The 20,564-nt window shown below is 64.9% G+C and overlaps 3 protein-coding genes across 3 annotated transcripts; 1 reads left to right on the top strand and 2 right to left on the bottom strand.

The window, feature by feature from the left end:
* Positions 1-61: 61 nt before the first annotated feature.
* Positions 62-3,607, bottom strand: CHLRE_14g625901v5 (uncharacterized protein). Its single transcript, XM_043070275.1, has 3 exons — positions 2,342-3,607; positions 1,884-1,996; positions 62-1,217 (listed from the first exon to the last, which is right to left on the bottom strand). Exons 1-3 carry the CDS (start codon positions 3,512-3,514, stop codon positions 737-739), a joined length of 1,767 nt encoding a protein of 588 aa, XP_042916948.1. The 5' UTR covers positions 3,515-3,607; the 3' UTR covers positions 62-736.
* Positions 3,608-3,701: 94 nt separating this feature from the next.
* On the top strand, positions 3,702-11,979 carry CHLRE_14g625950v5 (uncharacterized protein). Its single transcript, XM_043070276.1, has 10 exons — positions 3,702-4,636; positions 5,399-5,510; positions 5,953-6,033; positions 6,398-6,458; positions 6,718-7,091; positions 7,997-8,120; positions 8,523-8,764; positions 9,134-9,334; positions 10,585-10,738; positions 11,270-11,979. The coding sequence occupies exons 1-10, from the start codon at positions 3,786-3,788 to the stop codon at positions 11,935-11,937; spliced, it is 2,868 nt and encodes a 955-aa protein (XP_042916949.1). The 5' UTR covers positions 3,702-3,785; the 3' UTR covers positions 11,938-11,979.
* Positions 11,980-11,981: 2 nt separating this feature from the next.
* CHLRE_14g626000v5 (uncharacterized protein) lies at positions 11,982-20,317 on the bottom strand. The gene is made up of 14 exons (XM_043070277.1): positions 20,253-20,317; positions 20,065-20,153; positions 19,700-19,775; positions 19,442-19,502; positions 19,176-19,213; positions 18,881-18,920; positions 18,194-18,271; positions 17,840-17,921; positions 17,435-17,484; positions 15,845-17,206; positions 14,828-14,960; positions 14,406-14,485; positions 13,959-14,081; positions 11,982-13,514 (listed from the first exon to the last, which is right to left on the bottom strand). The coding sequence occupies exons 2-14, from the start codon at positions 20,093-20,095 to the stop codon at positions 13,260-13,262; spliced, it is 2,409 nt and encodes an 802-aa protein (XP_042916950.1). The 5' UTR covers positions 20,096-20,153; positions 20,253-20,317; the 3' UTR covers positions 11,982-13,259.
* Between the last annotated feature and the right edge of the window lie 247 nt (positions 20,318-20,564).

Below are 20,564 nucleotides of genomic sequence, written 5' to 3' on the forward strand. Positions count from 1 at the left end.
TGCGCTAACTATGTGTTTAGCATTCAAGCAGTGAACTTGTACACCTTGAGTGTTGTGACATCGAGCAAGTCGGGCAGATGAATCGCTGGCGTCGCCTCACACATCGGGCCTGCCGAGTTGCCAGCCTTGCTAAGGAAATACAAGAACATTTTATGTTTGCCAGGGGTTACTGGTAGGCCTCCGAGAGTTGTATAGCTGGCGGAGCCCAGCGGACTAACCGCCGTCCCCACTCCCCACCACTGCGCTATGCCGGAGGGTGGGAAGGATGCCTGGGCGGGCCATCCAGCGCATCGGGGTCGGAGACTCATCCAGACGTCGCGGCCATCCAGCATAGCCCCCGGCCACATAACCTGCCTACTTGAGGACGACCTGACCGGGGTATGTAACCGAGCCCGCCCGGCCATCCAACAGTGCCGGGCCATCCCGCTTTCCTGGGCCAACCCCAGCACAGACATCCAGCAGACGTCTTGACTTGGAAAGCTGTCCGACGAAAAGCAGAACACATAGGAACACGTTGCAAGCTCACAGGGCTCGCTAGGCCCCCGACATCCCGCCCGTCCTCAAGGTCGAAACAACGGCTGCTCCAGTCCAAGCCACTTTCCGGTCGCGACAAAATCAATTTCGCTGAGGAAGTTTTGAGCCAGCACAGTTATCGATGGTGCTGGCGCAGCTATCACGACGGCTCACACTGCCCTCGGCCGCCACGGCGGTGCCCCTTGCCCGCCTATCAGGCGGCCTATGACCGCGGCGGCGGCGCTACCCCCGGCGCCACCCGCAGCCGCACGCCGAGCTCCCGCCTCTGCGCCCAGTGCCGCCGGAACCGCGTCGCCAGCGAAGCATGGCCACCCCGATGCAGCGCCCCGCCTGCCGCCCGGCCCCCGGCCTCCGTCCCATCATCACCTTGGCCAGAGGCGCCGCCACCCTCACGGTCACTCCCGCTACCGGCGGACCCGCCACCGGCAGCGCCTACAGCATCCAAACCGCGGCCAGCACGCTCCACGTCTGCCGGCCCACGCCCAAGCCGCCGCTCATCCCTGCTCACACCCGCCGTCGCTGTAGCAGCACGGCCGACGCCAGTGCTGCTAATTCCGCCGCCATTCCCGCCACTGCTGCTGCTGCTGCTGCTGCTGCTGCTGCTGCTGCCCAGTCCGGCGGGCAGGGGCTCGTCCTCAGGCGACTGCTTGAAGCTGGCGGGCGGGCGGGGCAGGCCACGCTCCCTGCGCATTGTGGCGGTGGGTGTAGCCAAACACAGTTGGGGCAGGGGCGACCGCCTGTCCCTGCAAGTGTCTACAATTACACGCCTATGTCTCACTGAAAAGGGTCACCACGCGTTAGTCGCCACGCTAGCCACCACGCTAGCCACCACCAAGGCAGCAGCGTCCATCAGCAGCGTCAAACAGCAACAGAAGTGGACACCAGTCAGCGTCATGCGGACAAGCATAGCCACCCCAACCAGCCAACCTTGCGCCATGCCGTTTTTTGGTACTGTGCACTACCACCCACACACCCAAGCACCCACAACCAAGCACCAAAACACCCGTGCACGTGCGTTACATGATATGCAGTCCAGCTGGGTCCCGCCCGCCCGCCCACGCACATGCCTGTCTGCCCAGCCGCCCAGCCGCCCACCCGTCCACATGATCCGCCGCCCACCCGCCCAACCGCTCACCCACCAACCCACACGCCCGCCCGCCCACCCCGACCCACATGTCCACCCACCCACTCGCAGCGCGACTGTTTTCTTACGGGATTGGTTCAAAGTTAACCCACCCACTCGCCCGGCCACTCGCCCACCGCCCGCCCGCCCACCCGCCCGCCCACCTGCCCGCCCACTGGCACGCACGCACACACACGCACACACACGCACGCACACACGAACGCACCTGTACAGCGTGACGGTGCGGCCCTTGGTCCTCAGCACCACACAGTCCAGCGCCGCCTCCGCCACCCAGCCCACGAACCCCACCTCCAGAGAGCAGTTGGGCAGCAGGTACAACTGCGTGCGAGCAGGTGTGAGGGAGGGAGTGGGCGCGTTGAGTGACAACCAATGTGTGAGTGAGGGGCAGCCGTTCATGGAAACGGCGAAGGACAATGGAGGCGTGCAGGATAAGGAGCTTTGGTGTCGAGCCCTGCTGGCTGCTGCAAGCGGCGTGTGCGGCGTTGTCAGGGCTGCAAACCAGACAACACGCGCAACGGTCGGTACCAAAAGCCATGACAACAACAAACCCTCGCAACCCGTCCCAGCAGACACAACCAGACCAGGCGCAGCGCCCCGCACAAACGGATCGGACCAGGCCAAGCCAGACCATGCCAGACCGTACCGTACCGGATCCAGACTCACCCGCACCAGCTCGTGCACCTCCAGCAGCTCGCCCGCCTGGGCCAGCACGCCGCGTGTCAAACCCTGGCGCCCCACCGCCACCCGCACCATCCGCCCGCTGCCCGCCAGTGCCTCCGCCGCGCGCCACAGCTCCGCCGCCGCGCGCGGGTGCAGCGGCGTCTGCTGCCGCTGCATGGGGTGCAGCATCGGAATGCGCTCCAGCACGCCCGGCTCCGCTGAGGCCTCGTCAGTAACTGCGGTGTCCAGTTCCCCATCGGTGCTACTGCTACTGCTACTGCCAGTGCTACTGCTACTGCTACTGCCGGTGCTGCTGCTCGCGTGCGCGGGCTCGCCGCTTGCAGCCGACCCGAGGCCTGGCGTGAGCGCCGCGACTTCTTCCCGCCGCTGCCAGCGCTGCCGCCGCCGCTCCTGCGGGCTACTGCCGCCGCCGCCCTCCGCCGCCTGGTCCTGCGGCCCCCGCGACTGCTGCGGCTGAGGCAGGCGCATGCGGATGGGCCGGCCGACCTGTACGAAGTTGAAGGCATCTGGGTCGGCGGCGGCGGCGGCGGCAGACCCGCCGCTACCACCACTGCTACCAGCTGCTGCTCGCCCGAGCGCAGACGCCAGGTCTTTGAAGTCCACCGCCGCCGGCAGCGGCTCCGGCGGCGTCGAGGCCGTGACGGCGCCGCCACCACCTCTGGAGCCTTCGGCGCTGCCTTTGCGCCGGCCGCTGGGTGATCGGCTGCCGGCGCCAGCGGCAGAGGTAGAGGCGAATAGTGTGGCTGCCGATGCCGACGCCGACGCCGCGGGAGATGAGGAGAGGTGCCGGTGCCAAGACGCGCAGGCGGCCGGGTGCGGCGGCAGGCCTGGCGTTGCTGCGGCGCCGTGCTGGTGCAGCGCTGTTGCACCGGAGAACGGCGGCAGCGGCCACGGCACTGCGATCCAAGCCACACGGCCTGAGCTCGAGGCGACTGGCGCCGAGCGCTCGCTGGACGCCGTCGACTGTGGCAAGCACGGGCCGCCGACACTGCCTTCGCTGGTGTGCGGCGTAGGGGCTGATTCGGCTACTGTCGACGCTCGCCACGGCGACGGATCAAGCTCTGACGAGCTGGATGTAAACCTTTGGCCATTAGGTAAGCTTTGAAGCAGCTGCTCGTGTGCGCGCGCGGCGACTGCGCCTCTGGAGCGCAGCATCCGGGCACAGAGCCAGTTTGAAGACGCGCTCATAGTTGCAAACGGTTGATTTACTTTGAAAATGCAAGCATGTCCCAATTCATGCACGCATGTTCGTGAGGAAGCGAAATCGGGCCTTGATTGTTCTGAACTCGATGCTACTTTGTATAAGCAACTGTTATATTCTCATAGTTATACGCCGCAATCACTATTGTACCAATGACATGTTGACTCGCACGAATTTGGCGATTCAGCACCAGCTGGTGCCACTTGAGAAATGATGACTGTTAGCATGCCAGCTTCGGCCTCACATCTGCGTGTTCTCAACGCTGTCAGCGGTCTTCAACGGGCTGCGTGGTCTCTGTTCGCCCGCGTTGATTCCTTTGGGGCGACTCTTCCACTGCCGTCTAGGCTCAGCGTTCTATCCTCGGCTTCATGTGTGCGCATTGTGGATACTGCCGTGACAGCTCACCAGGACAGCTTGGCCCAGCAAGCATTGGGCCTCGACAGGCATTTCCCCTCTCCCGCCCACTCCTTGGCAATTCTACCCGGCGGGGGCGCAGGCTCGGGGGCTTCCCTCCGCAAACTGCCCGTGGTGCTCAAAGAGCATCACTCACCAAGTTTCAACCCACATGCGCTAGGGGCATGGGTCGGCGCTGGCGGCAGCAGCTTGCTGCAGGCGGGCGGCTGGCGCTCTGGCCGCAGTAGCAGCACCCTCGCCAACAGCAGAGCCACCTGTAGCGCCAGCGCCAGCGCCAGCGCCAACAACCGCGGCATTTTATCCAGTTGTCACGTCAGCACCTTTACCAGCGGCATCGCACGGGGTTACGCCACTGCCGCAGCCACAGCCGAGGAGCCGAAGGCGCCCGGCCCCAAAGCCTCAAACACACACGCCGCTTCCGCAGCACCTGCGCACACAGCACGACCAGCAGTAACAGCCCCAGCCCCAGCCCCAGCACCGGCGCCCGTATCAGCGGCGGCGGCAGTAGCACCGGAGCCGCTGTCGGTCACCGAGTTCGCCCGCCACCCGCCCACGGGCAGCTACACCATAACGCTGCGATGCTACAGCCTGCCGCCGCTGGCGGCGCCGCGGCCGCCGGCGGAGCAGCGGGTGCTGGAGGCGGCGCTGGCGGTGGTGCGCAGGTGGGTCTGGGTGGCGTGGGCGTGCGCGTGGCGGCAGGTGGGGGCGGTTGAGTCCGCAACAATGGCCAATTGTGGCATGGGTAGCATGGGTGGCATGGGCGTGGGGTGCACGGGGTGGCATGGGCGTGGGGTGCACGGGGTGGCATGGGCGTGGGGTGCATGGGGTGGCATGGGCGTGGGGTGCATGGGGTGGCATGGGCGTGGGGTGCACGGGGTGGCGCGCGTGGCGGCATGCTGGGATGAGTCGGTTTGGGCAGTACGGTACTTTGGGTGGCTGGGCATGGGCGGGGTGGCGTGGGTGGCGGGAGGCCGGGGGCCGGGGGGAGGGGGTGAGTCGGTATGTTGGGGCTGGTGTGGGACCGTGTGGGTTGATGACTCTCGCTTGGGCCAGGACGGGAGGCGGTGTGCTGTGTGCCGCCCGGGGCTGGGAATGCTGTACTAGGCTGGTGCGGCTGCCTGCTGGAGGGGAGGGGTCCGCGGGGGTGGGGGTGCGGGGGGAAATACCAGCCCGAACTAACCAAAGCAAGCCAAACTAGCTGAGGCGTTAGTTGCAAGCGGTACTACTTATGGGAGGGGGACGAGGCGTCGGGGGGGGGGGGGGTTGATCTGGGCGTGTGGGTCTGGTGGCACAGTGTCAGGCGTGGACGTGTGTTGTCGTGCACTGCTTGCCTGCTGTGCAGACGCTCCTAGCTCTCTTTCTTTTAGAACTGTTTCTTTCTTTCACGCCCACGCCCACGCGCCTGCACGTGCCCACGCGCCCAGGCTGCGGTCTCACGGCTTTACGGGCATGTTCGCGGGGGGCTGGGTGCGGGACCAGTTCCTGGGCCGGCCCTCACCCGACATCGACATCGTCACCAACGCCTCCATCACCGAGGTACGTGTGCGTGTGTGTAGGGGGGAGGGTATGGGAGGGTGTGTATATGTGTGTGGCTGTGTGTGATTGTGTGGGTGTTGAAGGGAAGTCGTAGTGTGGGCGTATGTGCGGGCGACTGGGCATGTCAGCGTGTCTGTGGGGGGCGGGGGTGGGTGGGGTGGGCTGGGTTTCAATCCCAAAGAGACAGGTGGGGGGTAGCCATCCATGGGATGGTGTGTATCAAATATGATGGGGGGGGGTCGCCGCATGGTTCCCCGCTTGCTAACAGCACACATAGCGCGCACCAGCTCCAGCTCTGTAACCCACCCGTTCGCTGCTCCCGAGTGCCTCTTGACTCCTGAGGCATCTCCCCTCCTTAGACCTCACTCATTTCCCCACCCTATCCTCCCTTTCCCCCCCTCTCGCCCCCTCGTTTCTCGCACTCCCCACCCTCACTCCAAAGGTGTATGAGGTGTTTCGCCGCGACTGCAAACACAAGGGCGCGGCCACAATGGAGGTCACGGCGGACGGGCTGGCGTTCGAGGTGGGGCGGGGGTTTGAGCAGGGTGTGTGGAAGTGGGCGGGTGGGTAAGGGCGCGCGCGCCTCCGGTGACGCCCTAGCAGGTCATTAGCGGCTCCCCCCACCCTCCTTAACTAATCATGAATGTAACCCTCCCACTGCCTCCTGAGCACCCCTCCAAATCCGCACAAACCAACACAAAACCCAAACGCACGGTAACCCGCAAACCCCCCAGCTTGGTTTGGTTTAGTTTGGGCTGGTATCTACAAACCAACACCGCCTGAGCACCCTCGCCTGGGAACCCGCACAAACCCGCATGCACATTTATCCGCACGCACAGTACCCCCCCCCCCCCTACACACACGTCCACACACAACCACACACACAGGTGACTAGCTACCGGGGCGGGCTGGTGGGCGACTGCGAGGAGGCCGAGTGGCGCGACGCGGGTGAGACGAGGCGAGGGCCGTGCGTTACGGGCGCGTTTCTCACTTGCTTGCAAAACAAAACGTGTTGCTCGGTCCTCAGTTTGGCGGGGCTGCCAATTTGCAATCCTCTGCACGACGGCGCCGGCACGGGCAGGGCTGCGGGGTGCCACCCGACCACTCGGCCGCACGCGCACGCACCGCATGCTGCAAGGCGCTCTGCGTGTCCCCGTTTTCATAACTCACACGTCGTGGGTTTCCCTGCACCCTGCACCTGCCGCAGCGTACCGCGACTTCACCTGCAACGCCCTCTTCTTCGAGCCCACCCTGGACGAGCACGTGCCGCAGCAGCAGCCGCAGCAGCCGCAGCAGCCGCAGCCGCAGTATCAGAATGCTTCTGCGGCGGCTGACACCGCCGCCCCAAGCACCAGCACCACCAGCACCCCCGACACCACAACCAGCACCCCCAGCACCCCCACCACCCACACCAGCACCCCCACCACCACCACCAGCGCCCGCCCTGTGGCTCCGGCCGCGCACCTGCAGCCGGCCGGCCGCGTCAAGGACTATGTGGGCGGGCTGGTCGACCTGGCGGAGCGGCGGCTGCGCGTGTACGGCGGGCACGAGCGCCTGGGGCTGAGGACGTCCAGCGTGGAGGTGAGGCTGGGTGTGTGTATGGGGGTGGGGGGTAGTGGTGGTGGTGGTGGGCTGTGGGGGCGGTGGGGGTGGGGGTGTGTATACACACCAGACCCAAGTACCGTATACCAAACCAAGCCAAAGTAGCGGAGCATGGGGGGGGCGGGAGTTACGTTCATGATTAACGAAGGAAGTGGTGGACAGATGGCACTTGTGGCACTTGTTACCGACGATGTCGGCCAGCTCCCGGCACCAGCTCCAGGTGTGTGTGTGTGTGTGTGTGTGTGTGTGTGTGTGTGTGTGTACATACAAGCCCAAGCTGCAGCGCGTAGACCCTTCGGAATAGTGCACACCAGCACCAGCTCCAGGTCTAGCGCCAGGGGTGGGGTTAGTCGGGGGTGGGGGTGTAAAGCACGTGGGGACAGGGTCGACACTGTGCAATGGGGGGGGGTGCAAAACACAGTGTACCACGGTCAGCCTCACCTCAGGGCGCACCCTTTCACGCGTGTGGCGAGACGAAGGCGCTCCACATCCTTTGTTTTACCTGGTTTGCTGTTGCCTATGGACACGCACACGTTAACACGCAGGCCGCGTCGCGTGCCTTGCAGTCCTGCCATGGCCACCCTTCCTGCCACATGCCTCGTGCCTGTTGCCCATCCTCGCGATCCCCCATGTTTCATTATTCATACAAAGCGTTCGCATGAATGTCGGGGCTGATATCTGCACACACACTCGCTGTACCGCTTTTCCAGACATCATTGTACCACCCGATCGGCCCATCCGCCCTGTTGTTCACGCCCTGTTGTGCCACACACACTGCCATACACACACACGCACACACACGCACACGCACACACACACACACACACACACACACACACACACACACACACAAACTCTCTCCCTCACTCTCACCCTCCGCGCAGGCCGACCCGGTGCGGGTTCTTCGCGCGGCGCGGCTGAGTGTGCAGCTGGGTCTGGCGGTGGAGGCGGGCGGCTACACGGCGGCGCGGCTGCGGGCGGCGGGGCCCAAGTGCGGGATCAGCCCAGGTGGGCGGGAGAGGCGGAGAGGCGGACAGGCGGGAGGCGGGGAGGCGGGAGGCGGGGTCGTGTGTTCCGGTTACAGAGAATCCCAGACCCAGGGCCAGAATTACACGGCCGAGCCCAATGCGCAGGGGGGCCGAGGGAGGGCGAGGCCCGGGGGGGAGCAAGGGGGCAGGGCAAGGCGTGGGCGCGTTGGTGTGGTGTGGATGTGGGGGCAGGCTGTGGGGGCCGGCCGTCAGCGGCCACTTAGACGGTGCAGAGCATGGAGGGCTATGCAGGGCAGGGGGGGGGGAGGGGGTCGTAAATACCAGCCCAAACTGGGGGGAGGGGCAGGGGCATTCCAGGGCCTGCAGGGCTTCGTAAGCCCGCTCACCAACAACAAGACACCCTCCCAACCATGCCACACAGAGAAAGGCGTAAGTGCCAGCCGTGTGTGGCGCGAGCTGTCGAAAATGGCCGAGCTGGACGCAGTGGCGGCGGCGGCGCCAGCGGCGGCGGCGGCGGTGCCGGCGGCAGGGGCGGCTGAGGGCGGCGGCGGCGCAAAGGGCAGTCGTGGCGGTGGCGGCGGCGGCAGTGCGCGGCTGGCGGCGGCGCTGGAGCTGTGCCTGGAGTGGGGCGCGCTGCAGGCGCTGCTGCCGGGGGTGTCGCAGGTGTGGGTGCGTGTTTGTGTTTCTAGGACAGATTGCGGCATCAAGCAGTTGCAAGCGGGTGGCTGTGGCCATAGCGTGGGATAATTGTTCCCGTACTTCCCTACTGCCGGCGGGCGTATCCAGCGGCATTCCCCTCGCTGCTCTCGCGCGCGCACTCACACCTGTCAACCACCACGGTGCCCCCCCACGGCCGCTAATGTGGTAACGACTTCGTCTGCAGTCTTCAGTGCATCCTGTACCGCTTTTCCAAACATCCTTGCAACCCCCCCCCCTGGCTACGACTTCACTGCGTGAACTTAATGCGTGTAACCCCCCCGGCCCCCCACCCTCCCGCCTCCACCCGCCCCCCCCCCCCACACACACACACAGGACGTGATGGCGCGTGTGCTGCAGCACGTGCTGCCTCGCCTGCCCGCCGGCATGCCGCTGGAGCTCAAGCTGGCGTGCCTGACGGCGGCGCCGCTTCTGCCGTACAGCACCGCGGGCGGCTCGCTGGGGCTGGTGCCGTGGCCCCGCAGTGACCGGCCGCCGCCCGCCTACGCCGCACCCCGGCCAGACCCGTACGAGCCGGTGGGTAGAGGGCAGGGTTAGGGTAAGGGTTAGGGCAGGGTTAGGGTAGGGTTAGGGTAGGGTTAGGGTAGGGTTAGGGTAGGGTTAGGGTAGGGTTAGGGTAAGGGTTAGGGCAGGGTTAGGGTAGGGTTAGGGTAGGGTTAGGGTAGGGTTAGGGTAGGGTTAGGGTAGGGTTAGGGTAAGGGTTAGGGCAGGGTTAGGGTAGGGTTAGGGCAGGGTTAGGGTAGGGTTAGGGTAGGGTTAGGGTAGGGTTAGGGTAGGGTTAGGGCAGGGTTAGGGTAGGGTTAGGGCAGGGCAGGGCAGGGTTAGGGTAGGGTTAGGGTAGGGCAGGGCAGGGTTAGGGTAGGGTTAGGGTAGGGTTAGGGCAGGGTTAGGGCAGGGTTAGGGTTAGGGTTAGGGCAGGGTTAGGGTTAGGGTTAGGGCAGGGTTAGGGTAGGGTTAGGGTAGGGTTAGGGCAGGGTTAGGGTAGGGTTAGGGCAGGGTTAGGGTAGGGTTAGGGTTAGGGTTAGGGTAGGGTTAGGGCAGGGCAGGGCAGGGTTAGGGTAGGGTTAGGGCAGGGCAGGGCAGGGTTAGGGTAGGGTTAGGGTAGGGTTAGGGCAGGGTTAGGGCAGGGTTAGGGTAGGGTTAGGGCAGGGTTAGGGCAGGGTTAGGGTAGGGTTAGGGTAGGGTTAGGGTAGGGTTAGGGCAGGGTTAGGGTAGGGTTAGGGCAGGGTTAGGGCAGGGCAGGGCAGGGCAGGGCAGGGCAGGGCAGGGCAGGGCAGGGCAGGGCAGGGCAGGGCAGGGCAGGGCAGGGCAGGGCAGGGCAGGGCAGGGCAGGGCAGGGCAGGGCAGGGCAGGGCAGGGCAGGGCAGGGCAAGGTGGGTGGGTGGGTGGGTGGGCGCGTCAAGGGTGTAGGGTGCGGGAAGGCTGCTGGAGTGAACGCGTGCGCCATTGCCATTTACTCTCCAAACCGAGGCGATGGAGAGAGGGTGCGTCTGCATGCATGCGTGCATGCGCTCCACGCTCCACCCGCTCCTCCCACCCTGCCCCCTCCCCACACCCGTTCCGCTAGTTCGGCTCGGTTCGGCTGGTAATTACAACCCCTCCCCACACCGACCACTTCCTCCCCCTGTCCCCCTCCCCGTGCCCCCCTCCCCCTGCCCCCTGCTGTACCTGCCTGCCTTGTACCTGCCTTCATTTAATTAATCGTCATGAATGTAACCCCCCTGCCCCCCTCATCCTGCCGCCCTGCCTCCTCCTGCCGCTGCCAGGTGGTTGCGCTGCTGCGTGAGACGCGCGCCGCCGCCGCGCCGCACGCGCACCTGCCGCACGCGCTGGGGCTGCTCAGCCACCTGCTGGCGCATCACCGCGACGCGCGCACGCGGCAGGAGGCCTGGAGGCAGCTGCTGGCCACAGAGGGCGCGGGTGCGTGCGTGTTCGTGTTCGTGTTCGTGTGGCCTGGTGTGTGCTCCCGCTCTTCCCGGGCGCATGCGGTGTACTATGTTTCCTGCGGTCTCAACCCCCTGGCACCTCCCTGCCCCCCTCCCTCCTCCGCTCCGCGGTACCTCTCCTCCTTCCTTGGCCCCTCCTTCCTCCAATTGCTCCTGCCTTCGCTCCTTCCTCCTCCCTCCTCCTCCTCTCCCATCCCCTCTTGCCTACGTTTTACCGCCCCATCACCTAATCATAAGTGTAATCCCCACCCCGCTCCTCCCTTCGCCTCTCCCTCCTTCCGCCATCTCCCTCTCCCTCCCCCCTTCCCTATTGCCCCCCCCCCCCCCGCTGCCTCTCCTCCTGCCCTCCTTCCCCTCTCCTCCTACCTTCGCCCCTCCCTCCTTCCGCCATCTCCCTCCCCCCTGCAACTAATGCCTCTGCCTGTGCTCCGCTCGTTTTAGTTTGGTTAAGTTTCTTTTGGGCTGGTATTTACAACCCTCTCTCCTTTGCCCCCCCCCCTGCCAGACCTGGTGCTTGAGGCCTACTGCGCCTTCCTCAGCGGCCGCGCAGACCTGGAGTGGCGCCGGCAGCTGCAGCGGCTGGTGCGAGGACACCGGCGCAAGCTGCTGCAGCCGCCCGCCGCCCCCTCCAGCGGCACGCACCACAGGCTAGAGAGGGTGATGCAGGCGGCGGCGGCCAGCGCGGAGGCGGAGGCGGAGGTTGCGGGCGCGGAGGCGACATCAGCAGCGGCTGGAGAGGGCAAGCCGCCGGGGCAGATGAGGCAGCCGCCGGCGCAGCGGCAGGCGCAGGATGCGCAGCAGGATGCACAGCAGGGGCAGCAGGAGCGGCAGCAGCGGCAGGGGCGGCAGGAGCGGCAGCGGCAGTATGGCGGCGGTCGTGGGCAGGCGCAGGGCGGTGACGGCCACGGCAGCGGCGGCGGCTGGCAGAAGCGCGGGGACCCGCCACAGCAACAGCAACAGCAGCAGCAGCAACAGCAACAGCAACAGCAGCAGCAGGGGCAGGGGCAGGGGCAGCAACACCAGGGGCAGAGGCAGCAGCACCGGCAGCAGGGGCAGGGGCATGTGGGTCGCCACTCGCACCCGCACAAACACAAGCACGGGAACCGCAAGCAGCAACAGCAGCAGCAGCAGCAGGCAGGGGCGACAGGGCGAGGGGCGACAGCAGCAGGATGAGCCTACTGCGCAGGGCGGCCAAGCCCCCGTGTCGTCATGCTTTTGTTTTGATGGGGTGCCTTGGGAGACAGGGACGCTGCTCTTGTTGGACCTGGGGCTGCAGCAGCTAATGCCGCAGACGCTGCCGGCTGTAGCATTGGTGGCAGCTGTAGCAGTGCAGCCGCTGCCGCGCAGCCTGCCCGCTGCCCTGGGTGTGCTGCTGTACGTGGACGGCAGCCACGGCAGCTCTGACCCCGCCATCCGCGTGGGCACTTGTGTTTGCGGGTTGGCAAAGCAGTTAGGCACTTGATTGGGCGCCGCTGTGAGGTTGTGCAGAGCTAGAGTGAATGTCCGAAGTGCGCGGCTTGAAGCTGTTTAATTCTAGTTTGTAACATTACAGTGCATCGTATGCTAGACACGGCACAGGAGGCACACAGCGTGTAGTTGCCAGAAAGCGTTCCAGTGATTGGAAGGAGGCCTTCACAGTGACACCGTATCCTGCTATTACCGCGCATGCACCTGTAACAACCACGCGCTGCTGTGAAATGACTGCCCTGTGAATCACCAAACTTGTATGCATGCATGCATTCACACGCATATACAAACCCAGATGCTGCAGGTCTGGGCAACCCGGGTTCACTCGACGCGTGCCACAGCAGACGCCCAGATTGCAGCACGTTGCAACACTTCGTTTACTCCCGAGCCTGAATCATGCAAGTTCTCCCTGCAGGGGGGTCAGACCGCTTGAGTCACGCCCCGAGCCCATTACGGTGACACATTACACGCTAAAGGATAGGAGTTGAGTGGTTCATACATGGAGTAGGTGTGCGATGGGAGAGTTGTAAGGCAGGTTGGTGAAGTCCCGTAGGGTGCAGCTGACTCCGCGTGCCTGCGCGCCCGCATCCCTTGTCATGTGCGCGTGTGTGTTGCCATCATAGCCGGCGTGTGTGCGTGTGTGCGTGCATAGCTGCAACTTACAGGACCACACGCGGGATGCACCCGTTGTTGCGTCTGGCCCTGTCGTCATTGCCATACTCCCACAGTCCACCGCCGGATCTTCACCTGCTCTGCCGCCGCTCTAGTGAAGCAGCTCGCTCGCCTGCATTCCGACACCCCCCGACCACGCACGCACAGCTACCCCAGCATACATCTATATATCAGCCCCAACTTCGGACCGCCTCCACGCAAAAGCAACACGCCCTTGCCTCAAGCTGCAGCGCGTGCTGCGCCGCCTGCTGCCGCGACGGCCCACGTGTGGCGGCCGCGGCGCTTCCCGCCCCAAGCGCTGCCGCCACTGCCTCCTAACCGCCCCATCCACGCACCCGTACCTTGCCCAATCAAGCTCATAGCAGCGCATGCTGCGCTCCCGGGGCGGCTCCCCCTGCCGCAGCCGCTGCCCCCCCTGCCCCTGCCCCTGCCCCTGCCGCCGCCGCCACTGCCTCCTCCACCTGGTACTGGTACAGGCCCAGCGCCCGCGGCAGGGCCAGGCCCGCCAGCACCGCCGGCACCAGGCACGCCACGCCCAGCAGCGTCACCGCCGTGACCACGTCTGTGCCGTACCCGCCGTACTGGGAGGACAGCACGAAGGAGGCGGAGGCCTGGGGTAGGGGGAATGGGGGGTTGGGGGAGCGCGGGGTGACATTCATGATTATTTAAGAAGTGAAGTCGGGGGGCGGGTGATGGAAGGGGGGCGATGAGGGGGAGGGATGGAAGGGGCGGGGGCAATGAGGGGAGTGGCGGGAGGGGGGCGATGCGGGGTGATGCATGTGTTGGGGTTGGGGTTGGGTTGGATGGGGTGAGGTGCGTTGGCATGGATGCGTGGCGGGCTTCGGTAATGCCTCGGGGCGGGGGCCGGCGGTGCGTGGGTCAGGGTCAGCATCGATGATGCCGGTAGGATTGTCGCACAGATTGGGATCAGGTACGTACAGCGGTATCGCCATCACATGCACGTGATGATTGTCGGTGACTCGGCATACGGTAATCCCGCACCAGGCAGCCGCTAACACCCGCATGTGCACGCAAGCACGCACGCACGCACGCACCACGGGCGTGAGTGACAGCATGAGCACGCTCACGGCCGCGGGCCCCGGCAGCCCGCACGCCGCCGCGCACGCCAGCTGCAGCGGCGCCAGCAGCAGCAGCTTGAGGCACAGCAGCCGGGCGGCCTGAGGAGGGGCAGGCGGGGGGGGGGGGAGGCGGGAGAGGGGCGGGGCCGGGGGGGTTCTGTATGTTGCCTGAGCCCGATGAAAAATCCGAGGCCGGGCGGGGCGGGGGGCGGGGGCCGGAGGGGTTACGAAGATGGTTGTGCGGGTGGGGTGTATCACGTGGGTGTATCACCAGCCCAAAGTTTGCCAAACCAAGCAAAACTAGCGGAGCATAGGCGGGCGGGGGCCGGAGCGAGGGAATGGAGCCTTTCAAGGAGGGCAAGTGAATAGTAAAGTACCCAAGTAGTAAGGAGGCAAGAATGACACGCACATGGGTGCACCCACCCTTATCCAGGTGTGGCGGCTGAAGCTCTTGCCATACATCCAGACGCCGTTGGCGAACAGGCTGGTTGGGACGGTGATGCCTGGGGTCGGGTGGGTCAGAACGGGTGTGGGCGCGGGTGTGGGTGCGTGGGAAGGTGACCAGAGCCGAGCGAGGCAAGTCCGTCTCCATGCTTCTTACGTGCGGCACCACCTTCCGGCACACGAGTAGCTCGCAGGCAAGCCGCTTAAATAAACGTCATGTCACTGCAATGGCCGCCGTTGTCAACGCCCATACGTACCGTCCATATACACCGCCCATACATGCATGTCACACATTCCGCCTGCACACATGCACGCACCCTCGCCCTCTGCGCGCGCACACACCACCTACCGCCACACAACGAGCCCCACCCCACCCCACCCCACCCCACGGCCCCACCCACCCGCGGTCCAGGCCAGCGCGCCGCCTATCCAGCCCAGACCAGGTACGTAGTTGGGCGAGCCCACCCACAGCCACTGGCGCAGGCCGGACAGGTTCACCAGCAGGCCCGTCAGGATGGCCAACAGCAGCGGGTTCTGTGCGGGGGGGGGGGTGAGGAGGCGGGGGCGGGGGGGGGGGGGTTGTAAATACCAGCCCAAACTAAACCAAAACCAACGAAATCGGGGGTTGCAAAGATGGTTGGACAAGGGGTTTGGGTGGGGTTGCAAAGATGCTCTGAAAAGGGGTTGGGGGCGGGGTTGGGGTGGGGGTGGGGTGGAAAGGCGGGGAGGCGGGGAGGGGGAAGGGAGGGGGCGAGGGAGGAGGGACGAGGCGGGGAGGGAGGAAAGGAGGGCGGGGGAGGAAGAGAAGGGGGGAGGAGGGAGGGAGCTGCTGCCGGCATGAGTGAGCCCGCAGCCAGTGGTCAATCCATGCCTGGGTGCGGGCCGAGGGCGGGGCCGGCGCCACATCATGACCGCCGCCCTCCACCTCCACCCCCACCTCCACCTCCACCTCCACCTCCACCTCCACCTCCACCTCCACCTCCAACTTGCCCTCTGAACTATATATCCTGAGTAATGCCCCCCCATTGCTTATTGGGCTTGGAGTTAACTGCCCCCCCACTGTTTTAATCGGTTTGGTTTAACTTGGGCTGGTAATTACAACCCCCTCCCCCCCCCCCCCTTTCCGGAGGCTGGAACCCCCGAGACCAAGACTGAAGGTTACTGTATACGTGGAGCTCGCACTGCAGATCTGGGTTGGGCGACGAGTCCTAACCCGGAACTAACTGTTTCGCTCGGGCACATCACCCCCCCACCCCCCACCCCCCACACACACGCACACGCGCACACGCACACGCACACGCACACACACAGGCACACACACACACACACACACACAGGCACACACACACACACACACACACACACACACACACACACACACACACACACACACACACACACACACACCACACGCGCACCTTGGCCACGGTCCTGGCAACAGTCAGCACCCAGCGGCGCGCCTCCCACCACTGCCGCCATGACGGCGGCAGTGCCACTATTGATGCGGCCGCCACTGGCGCCGACGTGTTCGGCAGCGGCGGCGGTGGGAGGTCGCCAGGCGCCGCCGCGAGCACCACTGCTCCTGCCGCCGAGGGCACCACAGCTACTGCCGCCGAGGGCACCACTGCCCCTGCCGCTGCCCTGCCATCCAGGACGTCGTGACGCATTCGCCACCGCTGGACTACGCAGCAGCAGCCCCCACACCGCTCCCACACCGCCCCGAAGCAGCTGCAACTGCTACTGCTACTGCTATTGCGATTGCTACCACCGACAACTCCGCCGCCGCGGCCACCGCCGCAGCTGCTACAGCTGCTGTTGGCTTGGCCGCCGTAGCCAACGACACACGCTGTGTCCTTTACGCGCGCCGCCGGCGGCGCCATGTTGGGTTTCAGCGGCGCCGCCGCCTGCTGCTGCTGCTGTGCCGCCCCTGCCTCCACAGCCCCTGGCTTTGCCCAGCCAGAGGCTGTAGCAGCTGCAGGGGCTGTAGCAACTGCAGGGGCGGGGGGCGCCTCCTCGAGCAGTAGCAGGGATGAGGGTGCGGGTGAAGGCGAGGGCAAGGGCGAGGGTGAAGGCGTCGGGCGCACACCGCCCACACCACCACCACCAGCAGTGCCGCCGCCGGCGCCTTCGACGCCAGCCGCACCCAGCCCGCTGCTACTGCCGCTGCCTTGCCTGCTGCCTCTGCTACAGCCTTCCCCACCGCTGACCACCTCGTGGACTACGCGTCTGGTGCTGGCAATTGTGCTGCAGCTGCCACTGCCGCCACCGCCGCCGCCACCGACGGCTTCCCCCACGCCCGCTGGTGGTGGTGTTGGAGTCCCTCCTGCGCTGGCGCTCGGCGCTGTGCCTTCATCCGTCGCCGCCGCCGCCGCCGCCGTCACCGCCGCCACCGCCGCCGCCACCGCCGCCGCTGCTGCTGCTGACGTGCTGTGCGCCAGCCCATCACCCCGAGGACAGCTATAGCCGCTATCACCGTGGATGGTGTCACAGCTCGGATGCTCGGCACTGGCGGCGGCGGCGTCAGCAGTAGCCGTGGGCGTAGCCAGCTTCACCCTGCTACTGCTGCTGCTGCTGTTGCTACTGCCGCATCTTATTGCCCGGGCGGGTGAGCTGCCGCCGCCCTCCGGCTGTAGCACGTAAGGCTTTTGCAGCAGGATGGAAGCAGCAGACTGCGGCTGCGGCGGCTGCGGCGGCTGCGGCGGTTGGGCTGGAGCCGCCGCCACAGCCGCCGCCGCCGCCGCCTCTTTCTCCGCGTCTTGAGCTGTCAGCACTTTGTCCGCCTGTGTGTTTCAGTGTGGTGGGTGGACGGGTGGGTGGGCGGCGCGTCGGGTACGACGAGTGAGCGTACGTACACAGCTGTGCGTCAAGGCGCCGGGCGCGCCATCCTCCAGCAGTACTGCCGAGCGCGCAATGCAGCGTGCGTGTCCCTTTTAGGCGGCACGAACTAACGTCGTGCTGGGCAAGCGCGCGTCCACTGCGGCCGCGCGCTCAGCTAGCAGAGCACCTACCTCGAACATGACGATGCTGAATGGGATGGCCTGCACGAACAGCGGCAAGGCTGGGTGCCGCCGGCAGACGGAACGTGCGAGCGGCACCACACAAAGGTAAAGTACGGGATGAAGTAAGTAGGGGAATATAGAAAGGCGCCGGCCTCCACTCGGACCACACAGCACAACACGCCCTATACCTCACAGTGCGTCCACACCGGCACCACCGCACGCCCCCTCCCACCCGCTTCCCGCCCTCCCCCGCCCTCTCCCGCCCTCTCCTGCCCTCTCCTACTGCCCTCTCCCTCCCTCTCCCTCCCTCTCCCTCCCTCTCCCTCCCTCTCCCTCCCTCTCCCTCCCTCTCCCTCCCTCTCCCTCCCTCTGCCTCCCTCTCCCCCATTCTCCCCTCTCCCACATCTCCCCCACCTGACAGCAGCGCCAGCGGCCCACCCGCCTCGGGGAACGTGGCTGCCAGCACGGGCAGCCCGATGATCACCGTGTTATTGGACTGCGTGCGTGAGCGCGAAATATACAGCAAAGCGCGTGAGCGCGATATAGAAAAGCGCACAAGGAAAAAGTAGAAGTAAGCGCACAGACTGTGCATGCGATGCAGCAACGAGCAACGTACGCGTGTGTGTGCTGGTAGGTGTGCTAGGAGAGCACAAGGTGAGAGCGAGGGCGGCCGACACCGTGTGCGTGGGGGTGTGTGCGATGACGCGGTATGTAGGCGGGAGCCCCACCCCGACCGTTAACCGCGCCCGCGCCCGCGCCCGCGCCCACCGTGAGCACCAAATTAAGCAGCGCCGCGTCCCTCAGGTTGCGGCCGTTGAAGAAGCGCGTGTAGACTAGGATGCCGGCCTGCGGCGATTTGTGTGTGCGTGTGTGTGTGTGTGTGTGTGTGTGTGTGTGTGATGTGTGTATGTGTGTGTATGGCAGTGTGTGTGGCAGTGTGAACAACAGGGCGGATGGGCTGTTCGACCCAGCAGGTTGAATGGGTCGAGGACTTCGAAGCCAGGTATGGCAGTGTGTATCAGAAAATTCGCCTCGCGCGGGGACCGATATTGTAACCATGCAGCAGACAGGGGCCCGGCCGCTAGCATACCCACACTCCGCTCTCTATCTGCGATCCCTCCACACGTGCACGCACACGCGTCAGCATACCGCCGTAACCCCATGCCATACACGCAGCTTGCGTTCAGCAAAAACATGGCCGCCCACGCACGCACCCACCCAGCCACCCACGCACCTACAGACCCGCGCCCGCCCACCCACCCACCCACCCGCCCGCCCACGCACCCGCCCACCCACCCACCCACCCGCCCGCCCACGCACCCGCCACCCACCCACCCACCCACCCACCCACCCACATACGCACCCACCCACCCACCCACACACGCACCCACCCACCCACCCACCCACCCACCCACCCACCCACCCGCCCACCCGCCCACCCACATACGCACCCACCTGCACCATCGCGACCCAAAGCGCGTATGCTCCGAGCGACCTGGACGTGCGTGGTGCGTGGCGGTCGGCGAGGAGACAGGGAGATGGCTCATCAAGACCCCGAGCCAGAGGAAGCATCATGGCCAAACAGCGTGCGGCGCTCCCCAGCCTCCCATTTCAAACCCACCCCGCCGCATCACCCGAATGAGCCCTTCCACAATCTCAATGCTGGGGTGCACCCTGGACATATTATGATAAGGATCAGCAGGATAAGATTCAACTGTACCATAAGGCTCCCCTGCTCCCTGCTGCTCACTTCCACGTGTCAGCATCTTTCAGGTCGAGCTTGATGCCCTGTGTGTGTGTGTGTTTGAGTGCGCATGTGTTTGTGGAAGGACGCATGCTGTGTGCGTGTGCCGCGGCAGAATCCCAGGGGACCAGATAGAGGCGAGGGGCGCTCGTGAGGGCGCGTGTGAGTGGCATGTGCACGTGCGCGTACATGTGCGCAATCAAGTGCGACGCCCACACATAATACGTACCGCTTCCCTTATCAACTTGTTTTTGCACACGCTGCCCACTTACAAGCTGGTACATGTTGAGGGAGGTGAAGCCCACACGCAGCAGCAGCACATTCATCTGGGGCCTGACACGCAAACAAGCAGGGCGGGTGGATACCGTACTGGGTAGCATACAGTGCGTGTGCGGGATGGGGGCGCTGGTTAAATTCAGGTAGGGCATCATGTGAGCGAGTGCGCTGAACCCAACCCTACCACCCCGTTTAACCTCAGGACACAAAAGGATAGAAATGAAGTCAGGAAAATGACTCAGCAAGCCGCGCACCCGAATTTGTCAGGCTCCAGCAAGTCGAAGCGAGAGAAGGCCCAGCCGCTGAACACGATGAGTAGGACCTGAAGGCCTGCATGCGCGCGACCAAGATAGAACATTATTATGGGTGATGTCTTCACAAGAATCGGATGCTTGCAGCTAAAAAATAAGTAGTCACTCCAAGCAATTACCCGCCAGTAGCAAAATCGCAAAGAAACCTTGCGTGAACCAGGGGTTAGGGAAGATTGGGTCGGGGCAGGGGAGGGGCGCACACACGGAGGGGCGTTGGGCAGCGAGGGTAGTCATGGCGTAACCAAACCGCCACAGCTCACACGGGTGACCAGCCCGCAGTGTTTGCCGCTCAAGGTAACGTAATTTACCTGCATTCAGGACACCCTGGAACTGCCACATATTGCACTGCTCTTGTGCGCTAAGACGCTAACAAAATGCTGAGCATGGCGCCCTCAATCTGCAGGAAGCGGCCTGAACGGTGAGTCTCATGATGCAATACGTATATCTCAGGCCCACATACTTGTTTTCCTATTGCATCTTAATGAAACTGACGCACCGTTGCCGAGTCGGCATTCGCCAATCGACCAGCAGCCCAGAAACTCCTATCGTTTTAAGGTTGAGGCTATCGATGCATTTGCTTTATGTAATGTTTCTATGTTCTCACTTACGAGGGCTCCGCCATGATGTTTGTTCGTGCAGCAGGTTCCGGATCCGGAGCGCGCCGGGCGTGGCGCCAGGGCCCCCGACCACAGCGCACCTCGTGGCGCCCCCCCCTCTCGCCCCGTCGACTCAATGCAGGCAGACACCGCTCTTCTCGGCCATGCACTGAATTCCTTTCTATCACTGCCCCGGTCTAGCTTCTACACCA

Source organism: Chlamydomonas reinhardtii, chromosome 14 (assembly GCF_000002595.2).
Source record: "Chlamydomonas reinhardtii strain CC-503 cw92 mt+ chromosome 14, whole genome shotgun sequence".
Taxonomy (NCBI): domain Eukaryota; kingdom Viridiplantae; phylum Chlorophyta; class Chlorophyceae; order Chlamydomonadales; family Chlamydomonadaceae; genus Chlamydomonas; species Chlamydomonas reinhardtii.